Genomic DNA, 25,101 nt, shown 5'->3' with positions numbered 1-25,101 from the left:
ATTTTATTTGTCCATGTCCACCCATGAAAGTTCAGAGAATCAGAAAACACATATGAAATCATTACATACTCATTAGCAGGGCTCGGCTTTATATTATGCTGGAGCAAATTTTTTGTATGCATGGGGGATAGAGAATTTTTCAATTATCTCCACGATTCATGAAATTTCAAGTAAAATGAGCCTAATTCGTTAGAGCATATTTTGGCATATTTCACGATAAAAGCATTATAAAAGCATTTATTTCGGACATTTTTAGGGAATATTTTGCGTTTTTAGAGCATATTTTACGTTTTTAGCGAATTTTAGGGAATATTTTGCTCAGTTTCAAATTTTTGCATCATAAGTATTTGGCTGTTTTTCATTTTTTTCCCAGAAAAATTTGTAAAAAAAGGCAATAGCTCACTCGTAGCTACTTATTTATTCATTTTTTTCATTTTATTCGTTTTTTATTCCTTTAATAAAGAAATTAGAATTACCTTTTCGTGGTTTTAAAACCCTGTGTTTTGCATTTTTGCTCGTGAATTTTTGGTATTACACAATAATATTAGTAAAATCCTATAAGAATTGGTTATTCCTGTGAAACAATGACCATATCGTTAGGGAATATTTTCACTTTTTAGAGCATATTTTGGCATTTTTTAGGGAATATTTAAGCGCATATTTTAGGTTTTTTAGGGAAAGAATATCCGAGCCCTGCTCATTAGGCTAATGTAAGTAAATAGACTACCTACCTGTCTAGTATTTCATTTCATTTATGAAATAGTGATATAAGTTTCATAATATTTTAACTTGATAATGCGAACTACAGCAGGTATCCACCTATAAATTTTATACATAAGCGCGCATTTCGCATGTAAGTTACCTAGGTACCTAGGTAAATTGAACTAAAAATTTTGTATGAAAAATTTGTTTCCGAATATTTCTTTAAAGTATGGAATGTAGGTATAGATACAGATATACGTATACCAAATATTTCGTATCTTGCGAAGATTTGCGTAAATGAAATAAGTGTTCTAAAAACCATTATCCGAAAATTGCAATTATCGAATTAAAGCAAATTGGAAAAGCAAGTCAAGAGTGATGAACGATAAATACTCATTTTTCATTGCATTTACCCATTAGCACATGTAAAGTTGAACTGTGATAATTGAAACTGGTGCGGAATATAGGGATAATGAGCGCAGACGACAGTACCTATATCTACCAACAAATCATACTTACGCTGCTGTTGTCAGATACATACAGTTGGACAGTTCTTTTCGATTAGGATGGTCCGGAGCATTTTAGTTATTTACAAGAGCCGTTTCAGTGATGTGTGACCAAATCATCATATGAATACAAATCGTTTACTTAGTCAAGTATGTTTATCTAATTTTTTATTTTTATTTCGATTCCTTAACTGTAATAAGAAATGTATCTAGTGAAATTTAAATTTTATAGTTAAAAAAAAATGATTGGCACTTTTACTTTTTTTTGTGCATCAAAATGATGTGATTTAACTGACACTTGATGGTAGGTATGATGGTTACTCACATACTATGCCTAGGTTCACAAAAACTGACGATATTTCAATTTCTTGTTTACTCATTTTGATTCGTACCTGAAATATGATATGAAAACATTTATTCAGCATTAATTCAAGTGCAACACAAATTAATGTTCGTACAATAACTATTTTAAAGTTCAATCACGAAACTCAGGAACTGCTCTTAATTGATGTATAAAAGACATTAACGTTGTATTAAGCATAAAATAGTTGATGAAAGTTTAATTTATATGAGTTTAAAGGACAGAGCAAAATGAAAAAATCTTTTACGTCGTTGATCCGTGAAATTGTAATTCCACTTCGGTAAAATTTATGGAGTCCATTTTAATTTAAGCTTTTTTTTAAATTGTAGTTTAATCTTAATCAACTGATTTATATCTGCGAATGAGAAGTTTATTTACACGTGTATTTTAAAATAGGTATGGTAACGTACCTACTTAAATCGACTGGTTTCATTTGACATGCGTGATTTTTTTTTTTGTTTCGTTATCTTTGAAAAAAATAATGAACGTTTGTAGTCGGTTACATTTCTTTGGATATCATAACTAACGTACCTTACTTAAATAAATCTTTTCAAAATGGATACAAGATTACTTTCTAATCTGCAATTTTTTTCATACAAAAATTTTTCTCGGGCTAAATCAAATTTGCACTGAGATGATTATTTTGTTACCTTTTTATCCTGGGCCTGGGAAAGGATAATACTCAAAAATTCTATTACGTAGGTATGTATTACCTAATTAATCATTGAATATTTGGAATAATAAGCTGCAAACAACTTCAAACAGAAGGATAGCAGATACAAATAAATTATTTTGGCATAAAAAAAATTATTATCCAACTAAATAATAACTTTCACATGTACTTAGTACATACATAAATGTAATTACATTTATGTATTGGCAAAGTGCAGCTTTTGGTGTAGACCATCGACCGTTTTCAAGTTAATCGTTGTAAATTTTCTTTCGACAGAAGTGTTCAGACTTTCTTATTGCCCAGATTTACAACATTGACAAATCATAGAAAATGGGCAAATTCTTAAATCGTTTATTCATAAAATGTATTAATGCATAAGTAGGTACCTAGATAACTGATATGTAATTGATAAAATCAAAAAAGGAACTAGGCCATAAGTTTAGGCTACATAAGTTAGATATTTGAGCCATATTAAGCAATCACAATCATCATGAAAGTAATTCGTTGAATACTAATCGCTTTGGTATGCAGGTGGTTTCATCTAGACAGCGTTTCTAATACGTTAGAAAATTTTGCACCTTGCACCTATAGTGACGGTACCGATTTAATACACTTTTAAAATGTTGTTCAATATTCGGGATAAGCTGGCTTTATAGGAAAGCGTGCACAAAGCTAAGCAAAAACGATCACCAATTCAAATCATTTGAAGATGATTATAGTAACATTACATAGGTAGGTACCTACTTACCTACATAGAAAATTAGGAGAAAAAAAAAAAAAAGGATCGCTTCTACCTACGTACTATGTACTTTCATAATAAGTAGGTATGCATTTTGATGAGATAAGGAAATTCAACAAAAACGTGATTTGATTACTTATACCTATTACCTACTCCCTATTTATTGTATTATAGGTAGGTACTCACTTACATTCTGAGTTGAGAACAAATGGTGAATTGATTTTGCAATTTTATGTGCACACACCTAGATATTTATTTACTTACTCAAAATAATTCTCACTCAGATGTTAATTAACTATAGGTACCTTACCTACATAAATTATGGACCTGTACTCGTAACTATAATCACTATGATGTCTTGTTTTACGCAAATGTGTTTGTTTATGTGACACCATTTTGTGAATCGGAGTTGTTGTTTTTTCAAGAATAACAAAAATATAGGTACGATACCTCACTCGATATATGTAGTTAGTTATCATGAATGCATTAAAAATACCTAATACGAGTACCTACTCAATTTTTACGCAAATCAGTTTCTCTACATAATTGAAAGCGTGGTAAACGTACTTAAATTTATTTATCAAGAATAGGTACCTGCTACCTACCTAGACGTATTATTATTACCAGGGATCGGATTTTTATGCTGGAGCATATTTTTTGTATGCATAGAGGATAGGGATTTTTTCAATTATCTCCACGATTCATGAAATTTCAAGTAAAATGAGCCCAATTTGTTAGAGCATATTTTGGCATATTTCACCATAAAAGCATATAAAAGCATATTTTGGCATTTTTTAGGGAATATTTTGCGTTTTTAGAGCATATTTTACGTTTTTAGCGATTTTTAGGGAATATTTTGCTCAATTTCAAATTTTTGCATGAAATTAGTATTTGGCTATTTTTCATTTTTTCCCCTCAAAATTTGTGAAACTGGCAATAGCTCTCTTGTACCTTCTTATTTTTTTTGTTCATTTTATTTGTTTTTTATTCCTTTAATAATGGAATTAGAATTACCTTTTTGTGATTTTAAGATGCTCTGTTTTGCATTTTTGTTCTTGAATTCTTGGTATTACACAACAATATTAGAAAAATCGTATAGGAATTGATTTTTCCTGTAAAACAATGCCCATATCGTTAGGGAATATTTTGACTTTTTAGAGCATATTTTGGCATTTTTTAGGGAATATTTAAGCACATATTTTGGGTTTTTTAGGGAAAGAATATCCGAGCCCTGATTATTACGTATGAAGGCTATAACTGTTTGGATTGCAAACATTCATATCTTTCATTTTTTCAAAAGGCATCTCTTTACCTATCAAAATGAATGTTTTTCTTCTCGCGTGGACTCCTTTGCACTTAGCCCTTTTGAAACCGTTTCACTTGGTTACAAACTGTAGTCTGTTACATCTGGTGACTCGTTAGATTTGATTCATGCAGAACAAGAACACATCATTCAAGTTTTCAAAATATTAAATAAAGAACATATAATCACGTAGGTGATGTACTTAGGTAACTTTATCAAATAAAAAAAGTCAATTTAGAAATCAATTTTTTTTTTTCATTTTAAGGGAGAAACTTCCGTGAATGAAAAGTTAATCAAATTATTGCATGCCTAGGTACCTACGACAGTTCAGGAAATTCTACGATTAGGTAAACGCTTCCACATAGGTATCTATATCTACCTACAGGGTGCCCAGAAATATCGTGAACCCCTAAAAAAGTTTTCTGCTAAATGTTTCGGTTGATCACGGCGAATGATAATAATGATAGCGCATGATTGGTTGTTAGACTGAGGTGATAACATTCCACCAATCATATGCATCTATTTCGCATTGCCAACCTATATTTTTAATAAAAAAACTTTCTTAGGGGTTCACGATATTTCTGGGCACCCTGTACATGAGTAAATAATGTGCCCGTTCGTTCTGTTTCGCACTTAAATGTACTTGGATATTGAATTAGGTATTTATCAAATTTTAAACATAATTTTTCTAAAAAAATGACTTTAAAGTACCTACCTACATGATACTTTGATAAAGATAATGCCAATTTTTTAATATTGAAATAATAATTTTCGTACATACTTATACTTACCTAACTCGATATGAGTATGGTTACGTAGGTAGGTATTTGAAAAAAAAAATGTATAAGATTTATCATTATGACCTGATAACCTAATTCATATGTAGGTATTAACAAAATTCACACCTTGTGGTGGAATTAATTTATGAACCCTGTACTTTCAAGAATTTGGGAAGAGAGTAAATATTTTTCACAGCTCCTATTAAAAACCTATGTATTTTTAATCCATAGCAATTTACTTAATCGGTATCTAAAATTATTTGTCTTTGGCTTAAAATGTTTTGCATCTACAAACTATAGGTAATACAATATTATTATGAGTGTTATACTTAGCTAAAAGTACATAAAATGGTTCTTTGGGACACAAGTTTAATCATTTCTCAACAAAATGTTTCATTTTCATCAATTTTTAATTGATTTTTCTATTACTTATATGAATGGAAATTTTTTAGCAATCTTACTGAATAATACCGGCACGAAAAGTAAAATAAAAATTACAAACTGCTTGCGGATCTTGTACATAAATAGGTAAAATGTGACCTGTCTTCATTTTGAGTTATTTGTATGCAAATTCCATGCGGTAAACTTTGGTACGCGTCAAGAATATAGATTTTGCTTGTTCTGTGTTCACCTGATGAAGATCTCTAGTTATAATACGGGCCATCAACAAATCACAAACATTTTTCACCGATTAATTATCACGATATTTTTTCGAAAATATTTCTTCAGTCAAAACATGAACATATTGTAGGTAGGTAGGTAGGTAAGTAGATAGGCACGTATGTACCCAGGTACAGGGTGCCCAGAAATATCGAGCACCCCTAAAAAAGTTTTCTACTAAAATACTTTGGTTGGTCACAGTGAATGATAATAATGATAGCACATGATTGGTTGTTGGACTGGAGAGATAACATTCCACCAATCATATGCATCTATTTCACGTTGCCAACCTACTCGTATATTTTTAATGAAAAACTTTCTTTGGGGTGCTCGATATTTCTGGGCACCCTGTATTCTTGAAAATAAATATATCAACCTATTGATGATTAGGTGATTCCTGAAATCAGTAGTTACGAATTGCATGACCGTTTTGAGCAAGGGCTGCAGAACTTATTCTATCAACGACCAACATGTAAAAGTACTAGATCTCTATCCAATAGCAACTTGGAGAACGTAAAATCCATCAAGTTCAAATCATTTGCCTTGTTTGTGTACTCCTTGATGAGCGAACTGATTTAATTTTTTATTCATTTGAACTCGTATTATGAATCGTTACCTGGTGATAATGTTCATTAAAATAATTGCGGTAGGTAAGCGATTATTATTTGCCTTTAATTCTATGTTTAAAGAAAGATGGCCTCCCTGTGATTCATCAATGTAAAATCAGCTATGAGCTATTGCTTTGAAAAAAAAAATAGTTATCTTGCCCACCTACTTGTTAGTTAGGTAGTTAATTGATACATGAGTAAAATATGAACTTTCAAACCGTTTATTTGTTTCGATTGTTTTCATTCATAAGTAATATCGAAATAATTTTATGTGCATCTGCATAGAATATATTAATGAAATTGACCTACATATTCATTTGTAACAGTACCGCGAAATTCTAATCTATGTAGGTTTTTAAATATATGTACATAGACTAGGTAGGTTCGCGTATAATTTTTACTTTCAAATTATTAATCATTAACTACGTGTACTAAGTACGTTGGTTCTTACAAAATACCTGTCAAAAGATTTAGAAAAGTTCGTTTTCGAAATGAAAGATGAGCAATTACATTATTACAAATTCTTTGGACGTGATTTTATGTTTCCGTAGTATAAGAAGACGACGAAGTATTTCCCTGATTTTGCTTGAGAAAAAAATACATTTACCAATATTCACACCATTCAACACAAAACATAGGAAATGTACTTAACCAAGTATTATGATTTAATGAGCAAGTTTTTTTTTTTTTTTTTTTTTATTATTAAAAACAATTACCAGTTACCTGATACTTACATGCTTTAAATGGTCTTGTCCAAATATTTTTTACAAATTTTTCGAATGGAAAATTTAGATAAAAACTAAAATAATATGGTAATGAAGTACCCAGCCTAGTAGCTGAATAAATTTTAGATATTGTTAAAATTTATGCAAATAGAAGAGTTCAGCTTCTTTTTATAATATGGAATTATTATGTTTGGTGTTTTCAGAAATTCTTTAGTTTTAGTTAAAAATTATATGCACCAAATAGGTAATACTTACCTATCTATTAGAAGTAGAGATAGTATGAAACTTCGTTTGAAATTTCAAATCCTAGCTGAGCCTCTATAACCTATAGTAGATTTCAAAATTTCCAACAGTTTCGAGAAAATTCTCATGAAAACCGACATTTTATTTTTCATTTAAATGCACTGCTGATGTGCTGAAAGTTTTTCTTGTTATGTATTTTTTATTTACCTGTTTATTTTGATTTAATGCTTTTACATTGTAATTTCAAGACTCATATAATTTGAGGGGACAAATTGCAGTTAAAAAAGTGTAAACGAAAAGTGTAACCTACTCGTATAGGTATACCTACTTTTTTTCACTTTTCTGAGTTGCTAAAAAGATTTGATTTGGTATTTTATTTTTTTAGAAATATTAATTTTTTAACTTGATTCCATCTCATTGAGTGAATGTTGAAAGAAGAACTGACATCTTTTGAATTGATATTTGTTACCCGCTCGTCCTATATATTTGTATGTAGCAATACAATCCTCGCAATCATGAAAAAGTTGCCTATGCGATGATTCGACGGGTGAAAATTTTTCAATAGGTACGGTATCGAACATCGTGTTCAGAGTATTCCGTCCGCGTAATAATTCAAATTCTTAAAAAGAAAAACTGTGGGGACTTCAGTTACGAAACTTGGAACTTTTACTAATCTCGTTCCTTATTTTACCTTAATTTGCATAAAATATAGGTATAGGTAAATAAAAGACGTTATGTGTTTTCCAACATTGCACAAATTAGGTCAAACGTATTTTTTTTGTTTTCTATCCGAGCTCAGGGCGAAGAGAGGTGTAAGTAAGGTTTTGAAAATTTAATTGCCTTCAAATTTGTTATGTATGACAATGATAATGATGTGTTTCACTCTCGTAATTCATTCTAGAGTTTAAAATGTGTACCAATGTAGTACCCTAATGATTAATACTTACATATCAAATTCTTTGGAGCTAGCACCAAAATACAAATTTTTGTAGTTTATTGTGCTTTTATTTTTTATGTTATTTTTTTGTTGGTTTTTGGATTTAATTGTTGATTTGATGCATTACAGGTATGACCAATGAGATGGAACCAAGTTCCAATGATGTGGGATGTAATGGTAATAGTCTTCAAAGTACCGCAGCCAGTAATATGATGCAGAATGAAGACGTCAAAAGAAAAGTTAGCATTTCACAAGCTGCGATACAAGCTGATATGGAAAAGCAAAAGAGAAATAACAGCTTAATTTCGTCCAAGTCCAACACAACTCTCAGCGATGGAAGCAATAACTGCTACATTAATCCAACGTTTCAGCATTGCCCATTTGGTAAGAGTTTGAGAAATTTGGGATTAAAAATAAAAATCACGAGGAGAGCAGGTATAGGATGTAAATTGGATTTGAATTTCAAAACGCATTTCAGATAGATTCGTGCCTATTTATTCTTAATGATGTGATTGATTGCATGAGTACCTGTAAGACTAGTGGTTTAGATGATTACCTACCTAGGTATCTGAAATGTAATGTATGTAAGTACTTCGAATCAAGTTTGTCCCCTGTAAATGCAATCTGATTTATGGGTATGTAAGTCCAAGTACCTACATACGAGTACTTATAAGTCCCTTTATTACCGAGTTGTTAATCGATTTTAGAACATGTCAAAATTATACATTTTTTCCAAAAATAACTTTTGAAAAATGTTTTTCTCGTCCATTTCGCTATCTCATATCGTTCCGAATACTCTTTTCCTTTTTTTCGAAGCATGCAATGGAAATTACTTCAACACAATCTTGAAATTAAAAAAAAAGTTTCAAAATGATGTCACTTATAGGTACGCGACAATATTAGCATACCTAGAAAGTACCTCATCCACGTATCCACTTAGGTAGATACACGCGGACAAATAATTATCTAAAAAGCTAAGAAGATTAGATTCAAGTAATTTACTTGAAGATCCATATCATTGAAATGTAATTGGTTATTATGGTAGAGCACGGGTACCTACTCGTATTGCTCATTTCCACACCCAAGCCATAGGTAGGTATAGGTAATACAATTTTTCCCATTCCATTGATTTATGGATGCCTACTTACTTTCGATTTTTAACTGTTCGCATCTCATATTTGATTTTTTTCTTGGGCTTACCTAGAATCCTACTCTTTTAAAATGTTGAGAGCAATTTTTAGAGTAGGTAACTTGGATTATAAAATTCTTTCGTCATTTTTCTTACCTGCGACGTTCATTAACATCATAAAATCATAATCCATTTTCTAAAATTAACATGACTATCTTATCTTACTACTTTTTTATTGTACATTTTTGTGTTTTCACTTGTTGATTAAAATTTCATTGTATTGTACGTTCATATTATAGAAAAACGGGCTAGTTCATCATCTCATAACGATCTGAAACCGAAAAATCCTCTCGAGGCTACTGCAAGATCTGAAATTTCTCAAACTGAACGGTAAGTTTTTGTGTTGAATTGAAAATTACTCAAATTAATTTTTTTTAAACGTTAACCGTTGATTTTGTTTAGATCGTAGTAAAGTATACTCTCTAATTGATAATACCCTTGAATTTATATCATTTTGATTCATCGAATGATTGACTGCTACTCGAATATGTAGATAGCTACATGCTTCTACTCGAGCTTTCTAATAAATTTAAAAAATTGAAACTTACCTTCGTTATAAGGAGATACGAGTACATATGAAAGGAGTCAACATAAATAATTTTAGGTATACTTACCCAACCCAACCAAACCCTAAAAACCCGTGGCGCTAAGTTTTTGAGAAGAGATTTGATTTATTAAAAATTAGGTATCTATCAATTTTTTTCATAATGAAAATGCTGACATAAGGACGTATAGGACTGTAAGTTGTAGTGTACCATGTATTATAATCCCATACGCTACTTTCAGAATATTTTAGAATTAGTTATTATGACTTAAATAACAATTCTCTCCTTTGTATCTTTCTCTCCAATCAAAATACCTATACCTACCTGAAAAAAAGACCCAAAAAAATCTAGATAAATATAATAGGTCAATTACAATTTATGATAATCTTCAATTACGTTTGATTAATTGATACACAGGTACCTACCTATGTAAGTGTATACATTTTATTTTTAACTTTCATGCGCTTTGTTTCAAGCGTGTGGAAATATCACATTACCACTCGAAGATAATACCAAGGTACCCAGTACTTACCTTACCTATCTGATGTTTGAACTGTCAAAATAATTTCCAATAATAATAATACATAATAGTAATACCTATACATACACAGTATACACTATACCTCAACTCACATTCGTCTTAATGTGGAGAGATTTTTTTTTTCAACATTCGAGATTAATATTCAATTCTATTTCAATTTAGCATGTATTAATCTGGTCACCGAGTGGATCATATTATCCCGTCCTTAAATAAGAATTTGAAAATGGCAAAAAGTTCTGGGTAAGATAGCAGTATGAAATAAATACGACGGGAAAAAACGTTCAAAACCGTACCCGTTTATTTTGGGAAAAACTATACATATGTACCTACTACCTACCTACCTATTACCTACCCATTATTTACCTGTTCATAAGATACATACGTGGCATGTGTATCTATAGCTTTATTTGTAGGGGTTCTTATTAAGCATGGCCCAATATAACAATAAAACGTAATATTAATAATTAATGACGAGCAGTTTCTCTTGATGGAATTCAATAATGAGCCCAGCTAAATGAATCAGGACCGAACTTACTGACGGGGTCAGTTGGGATGTAAAGGGAGGCCCCCTCCCCCGGTGCTTTTGAAAAATAGTCAAGTTAGCAACTTGGCAAAACGCAATATTTTTCTGTTTTATAAATTTAAAAATTTGAAAATAAGAAGAAATGAAAATTTCGAAAATTGTAACTCAAATTTCAACTAATTAGTTGGTGAATTTTTTTCAATTTGCAAGCAAAACCGGTGCAAAAGGCTCGTATTTTCAGTTGAAATTTTTGCTAAATTTCATCCAAATTATACAAAATTTTGCAACCTTTTTAAAAATGCCGACTGAATCGATCATAGCGAGCTAAAAAATCACGGCTTGAAATTTCTATTTAAATGAATTAATAATAATTGTATCCAAACTTTGCAAGTAAATAAACTTGGAAAAGTATTAGAAGGGATCGCGATTGTGAGTTGTGATTCTTATTTTCAAAAGAACCTATACAACTCGTCAACTCGTCAACTTACTAAAAGATCATGTCACCCAGATCTCAGAACCAAATTTCCAGCTGCTGAAGTTGATTTTTTGATTTTTTAGCGAATTTTTAGAAATGCCGATACTAATAGCCATTTTGAAAAATTTTTAAAATAATCAATTTTTGCAACAACTACTATCTCAAAACCGCATCTACCTTATAAAGTCGACCCCCATCCATCCCCCCACACCGAATCGATTCGAAAAGTCGAACTTGTGACAGGAGTAAATTTCCAGTTGTCGAAGTTCGTAACAATGCCATCTAGAGTGATTTGAAATTGACGGAGAAAAACATTTGCTCTTTTTGTAAAAAATTAATACACCAATAGACTATTTCCGCCATTAAAAAAAATCTACGCACTACTCGTAGTACTCAAAAAGTCAACTTTGGTAGCTGAGAATTTGGTTCTGCGCATACTCTTCTGTGCGTTTTTATTTTTACAATCTCAGGTTCTGACTTTTTTCGCGGCTATGATCGGTCCACTAATAACAACCTGTAGGACGTAGGTACAGGCGAACACCCCGTATTGGTTAGAGGTACCTCCACCCACTATAAGTACCTGTACTTGCATTTGTCTGTTTGAACGCGATTATTTATCACGCATGTATCTCCAACTTAATAGCGTATGTTTATTGTTTATCTATCTTCATCTGAATCGAATGCATTTATGCACGTGCCCGAATTCACCTATTACACAGGTGATAACATAATCATAACAACGCTGTACCTGTTTTACTTAGCAATAGTAGAAGCACGGCTATAAATTAAAATTAAGCGTGTGTATGGGAACATATGAACTTATGTGATGGAAAAAAAATTAGCAATAGGTAGGGTAGGTACACCTATGCATTTAGCTTCGAAACCAAACGTCCTACGAGATTGCAGTTCTTACGATTTGTATGCATGCAAGTACACTGAATAAACTTCAAAATGTGTGATTTACGCCATCTACATTTCGCAAGTTGAAAATACGTAGGTAATTTTTCGCGCGATACAAACGCAGCGAACGATGTACGCTTTTGTTGAACTTTCCTACATGTTCGGTTGTGTTTAGTTTATTTCATCATGTAGGAAATATAACTTATAATCATTTTAACTTTGTCATAGTTCGTGGTGGTATGTATTCTGTATGAAGTGCCGGCAAAAAGAGGTTGGGCCAGGCTGGGAGCCGAATTTTTGGCCCAGACTGTGCCCCCATCCGTTCTGCCCCGCTTATAGACAATTTGCTCGAATCGTTGCCTTATTTGTGATCGGATTATTGATATGGAGTTTCGCATTTTTCGTTATTGGTAAGTGTAACTTTAATGATTCATCACCGTATTCACTTGCTTGTTTTTCTAAAACTATTCAAACAAGATTTACGATGCTGGGAACATGCAAATTTCTGTTTACATATCGTCCCCAATAGTATAGGCACTAATTTCGCTTTGTATGTAGGTACCTATAATATAACTAGAGCACCATAATAATAATAATAATAATAATAATAATAATAATAATAATAATCATTTTTACATTCAACAGGCCTATGCTCGTCGTATAGGTAATTAAAAACTGGACAATTCGTTAAACAGTTGTCCTAGATGGGCAGCTAAAACAAAAATTGAAAAAAAAATTCCATTACTACCTACATATAATAAATTTTATTCGTATTCTTACGTAAATAACTAAGTATAGGTACAATTTTATTTATCTATCTTAGTTAATTTATTTTAAAAAATCAATACACAAACGAAATACAACAATGTTATCAGCAACTTTATTTTCCTGCGTGTCCACAAGTTGTGTATGTTACCGCAAATAATGAAGTAGATACTCGCTCACTTGATGAAAGAGTATTAAAAATTAATTACTTAGTTCAGACTAATGCAAATGATACCACGCACACCTACAATGGTCTTCGTAGAAAATTCATTTGTAAGGTTAAACGATGATATGGACAGTACCTACATCGTATTAATGAGACGGTTCATTTCATTATTATGTTGAACGAATTCAAAAAATATGAGCCTAATATTAAAGCGAATTTTCCCCTGAAATTTTTAATAGGCTTACATATTTCGTTTAACTTATGCCCCTGAGGTGAAATTCAAATTCTAAAAAGTGATTCATTAATGAGCACAGAAGACAGATATACTTTTTCCTATACATATGTACGTACTTATGTGGTGTGTTTGGATTTTGAAAATAATCAAAGTTGAATTGTGTGATACTGTTCCTATTTAGTCGAGAAAAAAATGTGTCTTGAATTTTTAATGTAAATATGTAAACTTACATAAATAGGCACTACATGATTTTTTTATTTGCTTTGATGCTGCGTCCATGTACCTACCTATTTTGTTTATATTATTTTATAATTTTAGGTACAGAAGCCGCACCCGGAGGACAACTTTTCAACATCGCTTTATTGTGCTTAACGGCCCATTTTGTCGGCTGGTTTTTTCGTATTGTTACGTTACCATCGCTTCTTGGTATGCTAATCACTGGGATTGTCTTTCAAAATATTGGTTTAATTAGTATTAGCCCAGAATACGGCAAGATGACTTCTTTATTGAGGTAAACAAAAGAAAATTAAAATACTTTTGTATCATCGTGTGAAATTTTATTTTTAAGTTGCGTTGAGGAATGACTTTTTTTTATGTTCAGTGTCACTCGCTATGCTAACCTAATTTTTCGAGAGTGGCTCAAAAAACTACTCACTGACGTGTAAAAAAATACGATGAAAATTTTAAAATGATTCATAGTGTAAAGGTACCTTGCATTCGGGAACCGATTAGGTACTTATATAGGAGTACCTATGCAGATGTACTACGCGTACTTAGCATACGATACACCGTTTTTAATGTCTTACCAAGTAGGTAATTACTTGAGCTATTAAGTTACAGCCGAGATCAAAGCCATCGAGAACCAAATTGAGCCCGGAAAAGATGTCGTTCTCCCCTTTACAAATTTTGTGCGTGAAAACACTACATACATAATTATTTAATTAAAGTGGCATAACAGTTTGTTAGTTACCATGTATGAAATTTAAAAGAATTTAATTTTTATATGAATTTTGATTTTGAAAGTTTACACGTGTACTATCGATAATTTTTTATTCATATCTCAGGCCCCTTGGTTTCCAAGACCCTTCAGCTCACCGCAAATCGTGTAATTTTTTTAGTACGAGTAAAAGTTTGCTAGACACTTATTCTGATTAATTTCTCTCACTTTTGGAGAATTTTTGAAAATTCAAAAGTTGTTTTTGATTTATGGTAATGTTACGTATAGCAAACATTATTAAAATACAGGTACCTACTTAATAGGTACGAGTATTTCGGCCATCAAAATAGACATTTTACGATTAATCGCTGATTCGTAGCCATTCTGGGATGAGATTTCAATTTCAAGATGCTGGGAATTGATTGGTACAGCTGAAATTAAAATTCTTGAGGTGTGTTTTTCTAAAAGTCCGAGTGGATGACTTCAAATTTCACTAGGTATCACCCTTTTATTTTATTTTAAATTCAGAACTCTTGAGTTATCCGGCTGAATGACTGACATTTACTGAGAATATCAAATTTCGGGTAGAATGATCTCAAATTGATGATGGTATAATAATATGAAGCTACTTCCATCGACTTTCGGAAGGTACTTACTACCTACTATTATAGTTTACGAAAAGAAGATATATAATAGGAAATTGATAATAATTTTTCTGGAGGTTCCAATCGATCGAATTTATTTAGGTACCTACCTAAGTACGTATCTATTGAATGCTAAAATACTGATTACTTTTGCTGAAAAAATCTATTTCAAAAATAATCTCTTTTTGTTAAAATGAAAGACCATTTCTGGTACGAGTATAAAATCAAGACTTTTAAGAGGTGATACTAATAAGTACCTACATCGGCTACATCTCAAATCATTCAGACGAGGTGAAATTTTGGTTGTGGAATGTTTTCTTCGTATTTTGATGGTAACGTTCACTTTAAAACCCGTAAACAGGGCAAAAATGCTACATTTTCGCGTCACTGTAAACACCAAACAATTATATTAGGCAGATATAGGACGTAAAAAGCAGAATGCATTACTTAATTCCAAGTGAGTCAAGCTGGAGAAGTAAAGCTTTTGAGAATATGTATATCGATGTCTTAGAACAATTTGGAATACCTTACATTATTTTTTTCGCAGGTCCAAAAGAGAAAAGTTATCATTTTTAATCGAGGAAAAATAATGCGATTTGCGAGAAGAGAAAAATAGCGTTCTGCACCTTGAATAAAGAAATGGTGTTTAAAAAAAAAAAAAAAAAAAAAAAAAAACTTTGTGTACCTGTTAAAGGAGTCCTGATTGTACATAGTATAGTACAGATTTTCAAGGTCGAGAAAGGTGGAGAGTAGCTTTTCTTCACACTTACATATTAAAATATGAATATATCATGCATGACAAGTACAATGAAGCGTTTTAGTGTCTTTCGACTCGTTTTAATGTTCAACTTTTATGTGATTTTACCCTCCCATATTTTTTGACTATATTGGGTTAAAATGAATGGCTTTTATAAATTTTACTCGAAAGCTATATTCAGCACCCAATCACTCATTCAATTTTTATTTGTATCGGTAAAATTCATCTTCTTAAAAATTTCCTTGGCTGTATTCAGGTATACGGTATGATTACCAGTTTTGTATTCTTGAAACGAACATATTATTAAACACTTAATTAAGAAAGAAACAAAATATGCAACCTCGTTAATTTTATTACTAAATAGAAAATTACCTAATACATACATATTCATGAAACATTGAAAATTTGTCATAAAAATTTTTAAATGTTCAAGTACCTAATTCTTTGCATATGTTTCAGAAAAGTAGCTCTGGTGGTACTCCTGACCAGAGCTGGATTAGATTTGGATCCAGAAGCTCTTAAAAAATTGTACTTACGAGTTATTACTCTCGGTTTAGTTCCTTGGACGTTGGAAGCGGTCATGATGGCCTTGTTAGCTCATTACTTCCTTTTTTTGCCTTGGTTATGGGCTATGCTTCTAGGGTGAGTATGCATGAAACAATTGATTGGGTATATGTGTAGGTATCAATCAAATAAGGTATCTATCTAAATGAGGTGGATCCAAAATGACGAAATTAAGTACGGCGAATTTAAATACCATAGAAAAATTGCCTCTTGAGGAGAATATTGAACTTATAAAAAACCATTTCCGATCGACTATTTTTTGATAGTGCGAGTGCCTTTAATTTTTCAAAAAATGGCCAAATCAATTTTTTTTGAATGGTAAAAATCGCCAAGAATGGGTCAAACAAAATTGTAATGTTATTCCCTTCAGAAATTAATGACTTTTTGAAAACAAGTTATCATTTCGGAATTTAATTGGATTATAACTGTATATCTCTACCCATTCAAGTAGGTACATATATATACCTACTGGGTGTCCCGGCACAGAATAACGCCCTCCTGCGTGCAATTATGCATTTTTGTCCATTTTGCGATTTGAAGAAGCTGAATTTTACGCACACGAAAAATTTTTGATTTCAAGTTTACGTGGAAATTTTGATGTCCCGTCATTTAAGAACCACGCTGATTGAGAGTAGAAAGTTTTTCTTTGCGGCGTACCTACACCAATTTTGTTCAAATTGCAAAAAATCACCAATTTTGTTCAAATTGCAAAAAATCACCAATTTTCAACAAAATGTTCGAAATTTTAAATACCTATCTTCAAATCTACCGAAACGTAGAATTTTTAAATTGCCAAAAACTACAAATCTTCCAACAATGGCTATAATTCAAAATTTTCAAGAAACTTTTTTTCGCTCCGTTTGAAGTGCTAAATAATGTACTACAATTTTCAGAAATATGAAAATAATCTTTGAAATCGACAGGCAAATTGATGAGAAGGAAGGGAGAGGGGGAAGTTTTAAATGTAATATTTTTTTATTCAATTGCGCTAAAATGCCGTTTTTGTTTTTTGTTTTCAAAATACCAAGGATTGAAAGTTTTCAATGAAAGTTGCAAATAATTTCAACTTGTTTACAAACTGTCAAAATTTTCATACTTGAAAAATTATGAAATTTTCTAACAATCATTTCTGTCGCTCTGTTTTGTTCAAAAAAAAATGATGAAACAAAAAAAAAATTGAAATTTACAAGCAAAATAAAAATTGATTGAACAAAAAAAAGGACGAAAAAAACGCAAATTTTCAAAAATGTGGAGGAAAAATTCCGAAATGAAATTTACAAGCAAAATAAAAATTGATTGAGCAAAAAAAAGCACGAAAAAATGCATTTTTCAAAACATTAAATTACAACAATTTTTTACAAAATTTACAAAATTTTAAAATCGTCAAAAAATTGAGAACTTTTTAAATTTCTTCCGTTTTTTCTGAATTTTCACTTGAACGCCATTTTTGTAAGAACTTGAAAAAAAATGTGTTCCTCTTTCGTAATTTCAGAATGGAGAAGTGAAGGGTGGGAGGATATTATGCTAGCAATTATTACGTACCTTGTACCTATTAGTGAAGTATTGCGTAAAACAACATGTTCGTTGGTCAGTTCAAGAAAATATTCTTTGAAATAGGTAAATACCCACGCGGTAAATACACAGTACGCGATTCTCCAGCGAATAGAATTCGATTTTTGATTTAAGATGTTTACGAATAGCCAGCGAAAATAACCGCTTTTTTCGCTGCGATTTTGCGCTCTATTCGGTTTCGAAAATAGCAAAGCTAAATTCGCAATCTATTCGTCAGCGAATAAACTGCGAATTCAGCTTTCTCGTGGACCTACCATAAACATTATAATATTAATTTCCACCGCTATAAGCATAGCGTTCGATTCGCGTTCGAATAGCCGGCAAACGCTAAAAAATCGGACATTTTCGCCTTCTATTCGCAGGCTATTTTCGTTCACGAAAAGTATTCTGTGTGTTTACCGCGAGCACCCATTTTTTTTTGAATTTGCATTTTTGCTAGCCCACACTTTAAAAAAATACTCGAACATAAATCTATTAGGTAACTAATAATTTCTGATTAATCGGATGATAATCAATTTTATTTTATTTTATTGTTTTGATTTCCAGATGTATTATAGGTGCTGTTGCGCCGGCGGTAGTTGTACCTTGTTTATTTAGATTACGTAATAAGGGCTACGGAGTAGTCAAAGGGATACCTACTTTGATAATTGCAGTAGCTGGTATCAACGACGGATTATCTGTTGCATTTTTCGGACTTTTCCACAGCATTATGTTTTCACACCGTGAGTATGTGCTTTATTTAACTTCATTTAAGTATGAAATTCCCATCTATCGATCAAGTATGTAGTCCGTCAGCCGACGTGATTTAATTGTTCTGCCCTCTCCAAATTCGAAAAAGACCTTGATTATATTTGCTCAAGATTAAGTGTTTTGATTTATTAAAGCATAGTGGGTACCTGCGTCATGAAAATGTTACTATAGGTACCTAAAGATATTTTGTTGACTGTTATACTGTTACCTAATTATTTTTAAAACCATGATAAAATTGAGAAAAAAAATTTGCTACTCGAGTGATGACTCGTCTGCAATGTCCTTTGCTGATAAAAATGTGCGCATGTTGTACTCGAGCGGCTCGAGCCTAAATTCCTGAAAAACACTAATGGCAAAATTTCTCATCAAACCATTCCTAATACAATACCTATGAAAAACTATGATCGTCGGATGTTTCGACATCGTGTGCACTATTAGGTACTCACAATTATGTAAAATTTATTCATTATTTGTGTACTCATACAAATGAAATGATTTTTCAACCTAAAGCTGTAAAGCGTGAAAGATTTTTGTACATGGTTTTTTACCATGCGATCTGTATTTATATGCATAAGTAATTTTGCTTTGTTACCCGTTATATTTGCTTTTCACGGTTAATTAAAGTGTAATCGATTACACATACAATGACTTCTTTGCAGATTCATTAGTGTATGATTTATTTATCGGACCCATGTCAATAGCTGTTGGCTTAGGATTTGGCGCGGTTTGGGGAATTTTTGCGAAGTACATTCCAGAAGGAGACGATGTAAGTTTTTTTTTCACATAGGTAGGTACCTACATATCTCTTGCTCTTGGTAAAAATTCATCCAATCGTTTGAAACGTGCGGGTGTACAGTGTAGGTAGTTGTATGAGTACAAATTCCTTTCCAGTCTAGTCTCTAGTCATAGGTACCTATCAAAGAATAATAATGAACCTCAAATCAAGTATTTCACTTTATCTATCATCTATCGTATTACATTTTAACGCATGAAAGCCGACTGCCGATGTAAAACTTCTAATAAGAAAGGAACGACTAAATTTTAGTTTCGTTTCCTATGTCTTTAAATTCTCTTCAAAATGCGTTATTGTCGCCATTATTGCTCGAAGTAAGACACTTACTTCCCCGACAATGACAAAACACAGCTTGAAGACACACGTCAGAAAGTTCATAAAAAATTATAGGATAGAGCTCACAGATAAAATGTCTTTTTTTTATTTCAATAGGTAGAGGTGTGAAGGAGTTAATAGGATGTAAAAACTATAAAACTACATAATTTTTGTGAAGAAAAATTGTCATTTCAAAGCAAAATAATTTACAACCCAAATTTTGAAAATTTTGAAAGTATGTATGACAAAAAAAAAACGATTTTTTTTATGTCAAAATTGCCAAATATTGTTTTATTTTAAATTTTCAGAAGAAAAAAATTTTTTTTGGTCAACATTTTCAGAAAGTTTTGTTTTTTTATGGCAAAAAAACTGCTTTTTAGTCAAGATTGTCTAAAAAGAGACCAGGTTAGTAGGTAATTGGTAAATGGACTGGGATGGGATATGGGAACACACTAGTTATATAGATAGACCTATAGATTCTATTTTATTCTGAAGATGACTTTTGTTTGTGTAACACTTTTTTTCACCTGATTTTCAGCCGTTTGTAGTTCCTCTAAGAGTACTGATGTTATTTTTTGGTGGCGTGGTTGCAGTATTCGGTAGCGAAGCGTGTGGATTCGAAGGAGCTGGTCCCTTGGGAGTAATTTCTGCAGCTTTTGTTTCAATATATTGTTGGTCTCATCAAGGGTGGAATATCGAAGATGTAAGTTTCGTAAAAGAGGCCTGATTAAATTTTAAAAAATTGATGATCAAATAAGTATACTTTCTACAGGGCGCCCAGAAATGTCGTGAACCCCTGAGAAAGTTTTTTATTAAAAAAAATATAGGTTGGCAATGCGAAATAGATGCATATGATTGGTGGAATGTTATCACCTCAGTCTAACAACCAATCATGCGCTATCATTATTATCATTCACTGTGATCAACCGAAACTTTTCTAGCAGACAACTTTTTTTGGGGTTCAAGATATTTCTGGGCTCACTGTACAAATACCTACGTAAATTGAAAATACACATAATTGAATAAATTTGCATTTCAAGAGGGGAATCGAGAATTAAAATTATTAGGTACCTAATTATTATTCCAAATAATCGTCGTTTTCATTTTCAGAACCCAGTTGCAACGGCATTTGAAATATTCTGGATGCTGTGTGAACCTATTTTATTCAGTTTAACTGGAGCGCAAGTGGTTTTAAATGAACTCCAGCTTGACACAGTCATTCATGGGGCAGCTTTTATCCTGATTTGCTTTGTTGTAAGTTGTCTTAGAGGATCATCAACCAAACGGGCATATGTGGCGAGCGCCAATTTAAATGAATTGATATGTACATAAATACCTAAACTACTCGTACCTATACGAGTACAATTGGAACCGAACAAAAAACACGGCATTATCCCCCTCCTCTAATTGAGCTAGTAATTTAACAATTTTCAGACCTGTTGACGAATTTGTAATAGGTAGGTAATTGAGAAGAAATTTCATGCGTAAAGGACGGTTTCTTTCTCCTTTTTGATATAAAAATCCATTGTTTTTGAAAAATGTACCTGAATACCCAATTGAGAAAATTTAGTTAAGAATTATATTGTGAGTCGGGCCCAATATTGTTCCCGATTCCTCATTTATGTGATAAGTGTATAGTACTGGTGTAGTCCATTATGTGCACCCGAAAAAATGTATTTCAATTCTGCTAGGCAATTTCAACCTCGCCCACTTCAAACTCATAGTAAATTTTATTGAGAATTTTTCTATGTGAATGGTCATCATGGCATTTTATTAGGAATGATCATGAAAACGTGTACCTACTAATGCGATTTTTAGACGACAAAATAGGAGGGGTGATGAATTTTGTCGCAAAAATGTGATTCTTTTTAAATCACATTTTAACGCTAGCCTAAATCCAAAATTTTAATCGATTCTGTCCCGTACAGTGGGAGATATGCCCACCCAAAAACCAAATTTTTGGAATTTTTGTAAAAACTGAAATACAACGGTAACATCTTTTAGCACGTAATGTCCTCATTATCTGGCGAAAAATGAGAGGGGGGTACTTGATGAAAATCAAAAATATACTGCCTCGCGTGAATCAACATGCCCATCGGCGAGGAGCTACGCAGGGGCCTTTTTACATTCTTTGAAAATTCACACATTAGGTATCATAATTTCAAAATCCAACTTCACTATACTCAGGCGTCACTTTTTTAGAATTTTGAAAAAGTCATAAAATGCGATACCTATGTACCTACTACCTACTCACTTTCGCAATTCCTAAACGATCAGAGAGGTAACGCACTTGATGTTTGCTCGCAAAAAGATTTGATTTTTGTCGCGTTTTTTCAGATTTCAAAACGGAGCGTCAGGTTGTAAATTGAGCTTTTTATCAACTTTCAATTGGTGAAATTTTTCATGAAAGGTTTTGTCATTTTGAATTTTTTGTTTTCGACGATGCAAACCGATTTAGGTCATTTGGGAGTCTCAGGGGTGAGGGGATTTTATCAGGTATACCAATACCGGCTACCGTAATTTTTCGATTTTCATTCAACATTGATATCTTAATGAATTATGATGAATTTTCATTCAAATAGTTCTCGATCCGTCAACTTTTAGTATTTAAAAAAATATTGCAGAGTAAAATCATTTACTAACACGCATTTATTTTATACCTGTTTCAGGCCAGAGTGGCGTTCACGATGTTGATTGCAGCAGGTAGTTCATTGAATACTAAGGAAAAATTATTTGTCGCTTTATCTTGGATGTCGAAGGCTTCCGTTCAGGTACGAGAAAAATTCTAGTGTAATCATTTCAAATTTTATCGATCGATTTGTAAATGCTTACTTTTGAATTTTAGGCCGTTTTAGCGCCTGCTGCCTTAGAATCTGTGAGGAAGGCCGGGAAAGATAAGGAAGCCGATTTGCCTCACGCTGACAAATTGGTCACGATATGCATTATGGCTATGTTAATAACAGTGCCTATTGGGGCCATATCCATTACCAGCTTAGGTACAAGACTGTTAACCAAAACTAAACAAGTTGTCCCTGTTGAAGGATGGAGACGTAGTGCCAGACCTTCGTTAAGAGATATAACAATAATAGACGAAGAAGTAGAAAACTACGACACTGACGATAATGAAACTGAGAAAAACAACGGTAAACTACATTTATCGAGCGATAATGAGCAAGATTTGAACGACGTAACTACGCCAGTTTTCACTCACGTCAATTAGATTTTTCCCTATCGCAATTTTACTCATTATGGTATCCAAAAATGTCTCTCCTATTTGGTTTTGTTTTGAAGAATGTATTCTGCAATTCAAAGTTTTACATTTGTATCGAAGTTTACGAATATTTCAAATGAATTTGTGTATGTCATTGAGGTCAATTTTTCAAAATGTAAATTTTTTCATTTGTATTTTAATTATTGTAAATAAATGATCAATTTTTGTTTCTGATTTTATAAACTAGGTAGGTATTCTATATGATATTTTAATTATGTTGGTAGGTCTATCTGTCTATGCTTCCAATTCATATCGTGATTTCTTAGAATAATCTACGTATAATTTTCTTCTTTTGTGTTTAAAATATGTCATCACTGTCATGTTATTTTCTTTAGTTTGAAACCAACATCATTATAATATACCTATTTTTTTTCTTGTTATACTTACATTGCATAAAATGTACCTATAGATATTAGAGTTTCAGGCTGTGAACAATTTTAAACATTCCATTTTTTTAAAAATTGTATCAAAATGTTTTCCGAAGTCGAATTGTATAAGCAATAAATCTAAGAACTAATTTTTATTATCTACATCACTTTATTACTGAACGCTGATACCTTAGACAGGTACATACTACCTATAATGTATTATTTGATATATTTTGTATAATGACAGCACTGGCAGGATTAATCATATGCATGTATAAATAGATCAACATCACGGAGTAGGTACCTAACTATTCTTCACAAGAAAAAGGTGTGAGTATGAAACAAAGATTTGAGATCTGTTCAGACCAGAATCAAATAGAGAAAATCTGATTGGATCTGACGAGATCCAGTCAGGCCTAATCCGATCAGAACGCAGGACGTTAATCCGTTGATCTGACCAAAGCTGATCTGGTCAGGTCAGGTCAGATTGAATCGTTGAAATATCCAGATCCCACCGCATCGAATAAGTGCTGTTGAATATTGTTAGGTATCTATCTACTGTTGAAAGAAGATTGCACAAAAAACGAAAATCAAGAGTAAAATTTATAGAGGTAAATCATTCTGATTCAGGGACTGTACCATGTAAGTTCAGTCGTTTTGTTCACCAAATCGGGCTGCACGATGGCGATAATTATCGCCGATGACAGTACTGTATCGTAGGTTGACAGTTACTTACCATTAGTATTCGTCATCGTATAGGAGGGTAATCGACGTAATCGTTATCGCAACTATTCACATCGCAACAATGGCGATAATATCGGCGATATCGTGGTATAACGCATGAATTTTACGTGCATTTCTTCAACTTTAGAAAATATACAATATTAGTTGAGAATTGCATTTCTACCTGTGATCTCAAATTCTAGTCGTCCTTACTTGTTTTCAAGTCGTTTCAGGAAATTTTAACGCTGTTTTATTTTACTATGCAGAATTTTGCAAACTTTTGCCAAAAAAATTTTCGTCAAGTTTTCTTTTTTAAAATAATTTTAAATAGTTTTTTATGTTTTTTTTGGGAGCGTTGTTATGGCGATGGCGTTTCTAAACTGCTTTCATCATATTACTGGGGGGAGGAGGGGTGGCTGAAAATAATCCAATTCTTATTCGGGTACCTTTGAAAACGTGTGGTTTCATGTAACGTGTTCATGAAACAATTATATGTACTTATTTTGCTAAATACTTACGGCGAAAGTTGCACAATAATTCTTCAAAATCTCATTAAAATTGAGAAAAGACTAGATGAATCGATAAAATTTTTGAAAAGATCAAAAAACTGTTGAAATTTGACTAGAATTTTCGCAAAATATCATCAAAGCATTTTAGAAACACCATCGCCATAACAACACTTCCAAAAAACATTGAATTGAAATTATTATTCAAAATTATTTTAAAAAAGAAAACTCGACGAAAATAAATTTATCATATCATTTGTTTAAAAATTCGGTAGCCTACTGAAAACGTGTGGAAAATTATGTAAAATTTGGCAAAAGTTTGCAAA

At 32.1% G+C, this 25,101-nt stretch overlaps 1 protein-coding gene and 1 long non-coding RNA gene across 3 annotated transcripts in view; one reads left to right on the top strand and one right to left on the bottom strand.

Annotated features, from left to right (window-relative positions):
* LOC135831773 (uncharacterized) overlaps positions 1-25,101 on the bottom strand; it is a 334,614-nt gene that overhangs the window by 230,744 nt on the left and 78,769 nt on the right. The window lies entirely within an intron of this gene.
* On the top strand, positions 1,179-23,704 carry LOC135831767 (sodium/hydrogen exchanger 9B2-like). 2 transcript variants are annotated; one of them, XM_065344509.1, is made up of 12 exons: positions 1,179-1,358; positions 8,366-8,620; positions 9,665-9,755; positions 12,638-12,819; positions 13,894-14,086; positions 16,373-16,555; positions 18,596-18,771; positions 19,459-19,565; positions 20,446-20,610; positions 21,018-21,161; positions 22,577-22,678; positions 22,753-23,704. In XM_065344509.1, exons 2-12 carry the CDS (start codon positions 8,368-8,370, stop codon positions 23,125-23,127), a joined length of 1,971 nt encoding a protein of 656 aa, XP_065200581.1. In that variant the 5' UTR covers positions 1,179-1,358; positions 8,366-8,367; the 3' UTR covers positions 23,128-23,704. The 2 variants fall into 2 exon arrangements, with proteins under 2 accessions (XP_065200581.1, XP_065200582.1); XM_065344510.1 differs by lacking the exons at positions 1,179-1,358; positions 8,366-8,620 and adding an exon at positions 10,674-10,751.

The sequence above is a fragment of the Planococcus citri genome, chromosome 1 (assembly GCF_950023065.1).
Source record: "Planococcus citri chromosome 1, ihPlaCitr1.1, whole genome shotgun sequence".
Classification (NCBI taxonomy): Eukaryota; Metazoa; Arthropoda; class Insecta; order Hemiptera; family Pseudococcidae; genus Planococcus; species Planococcus citri.
This window is presented reverse-complemented; position numbering and strand designations above follow the sequence as displayed.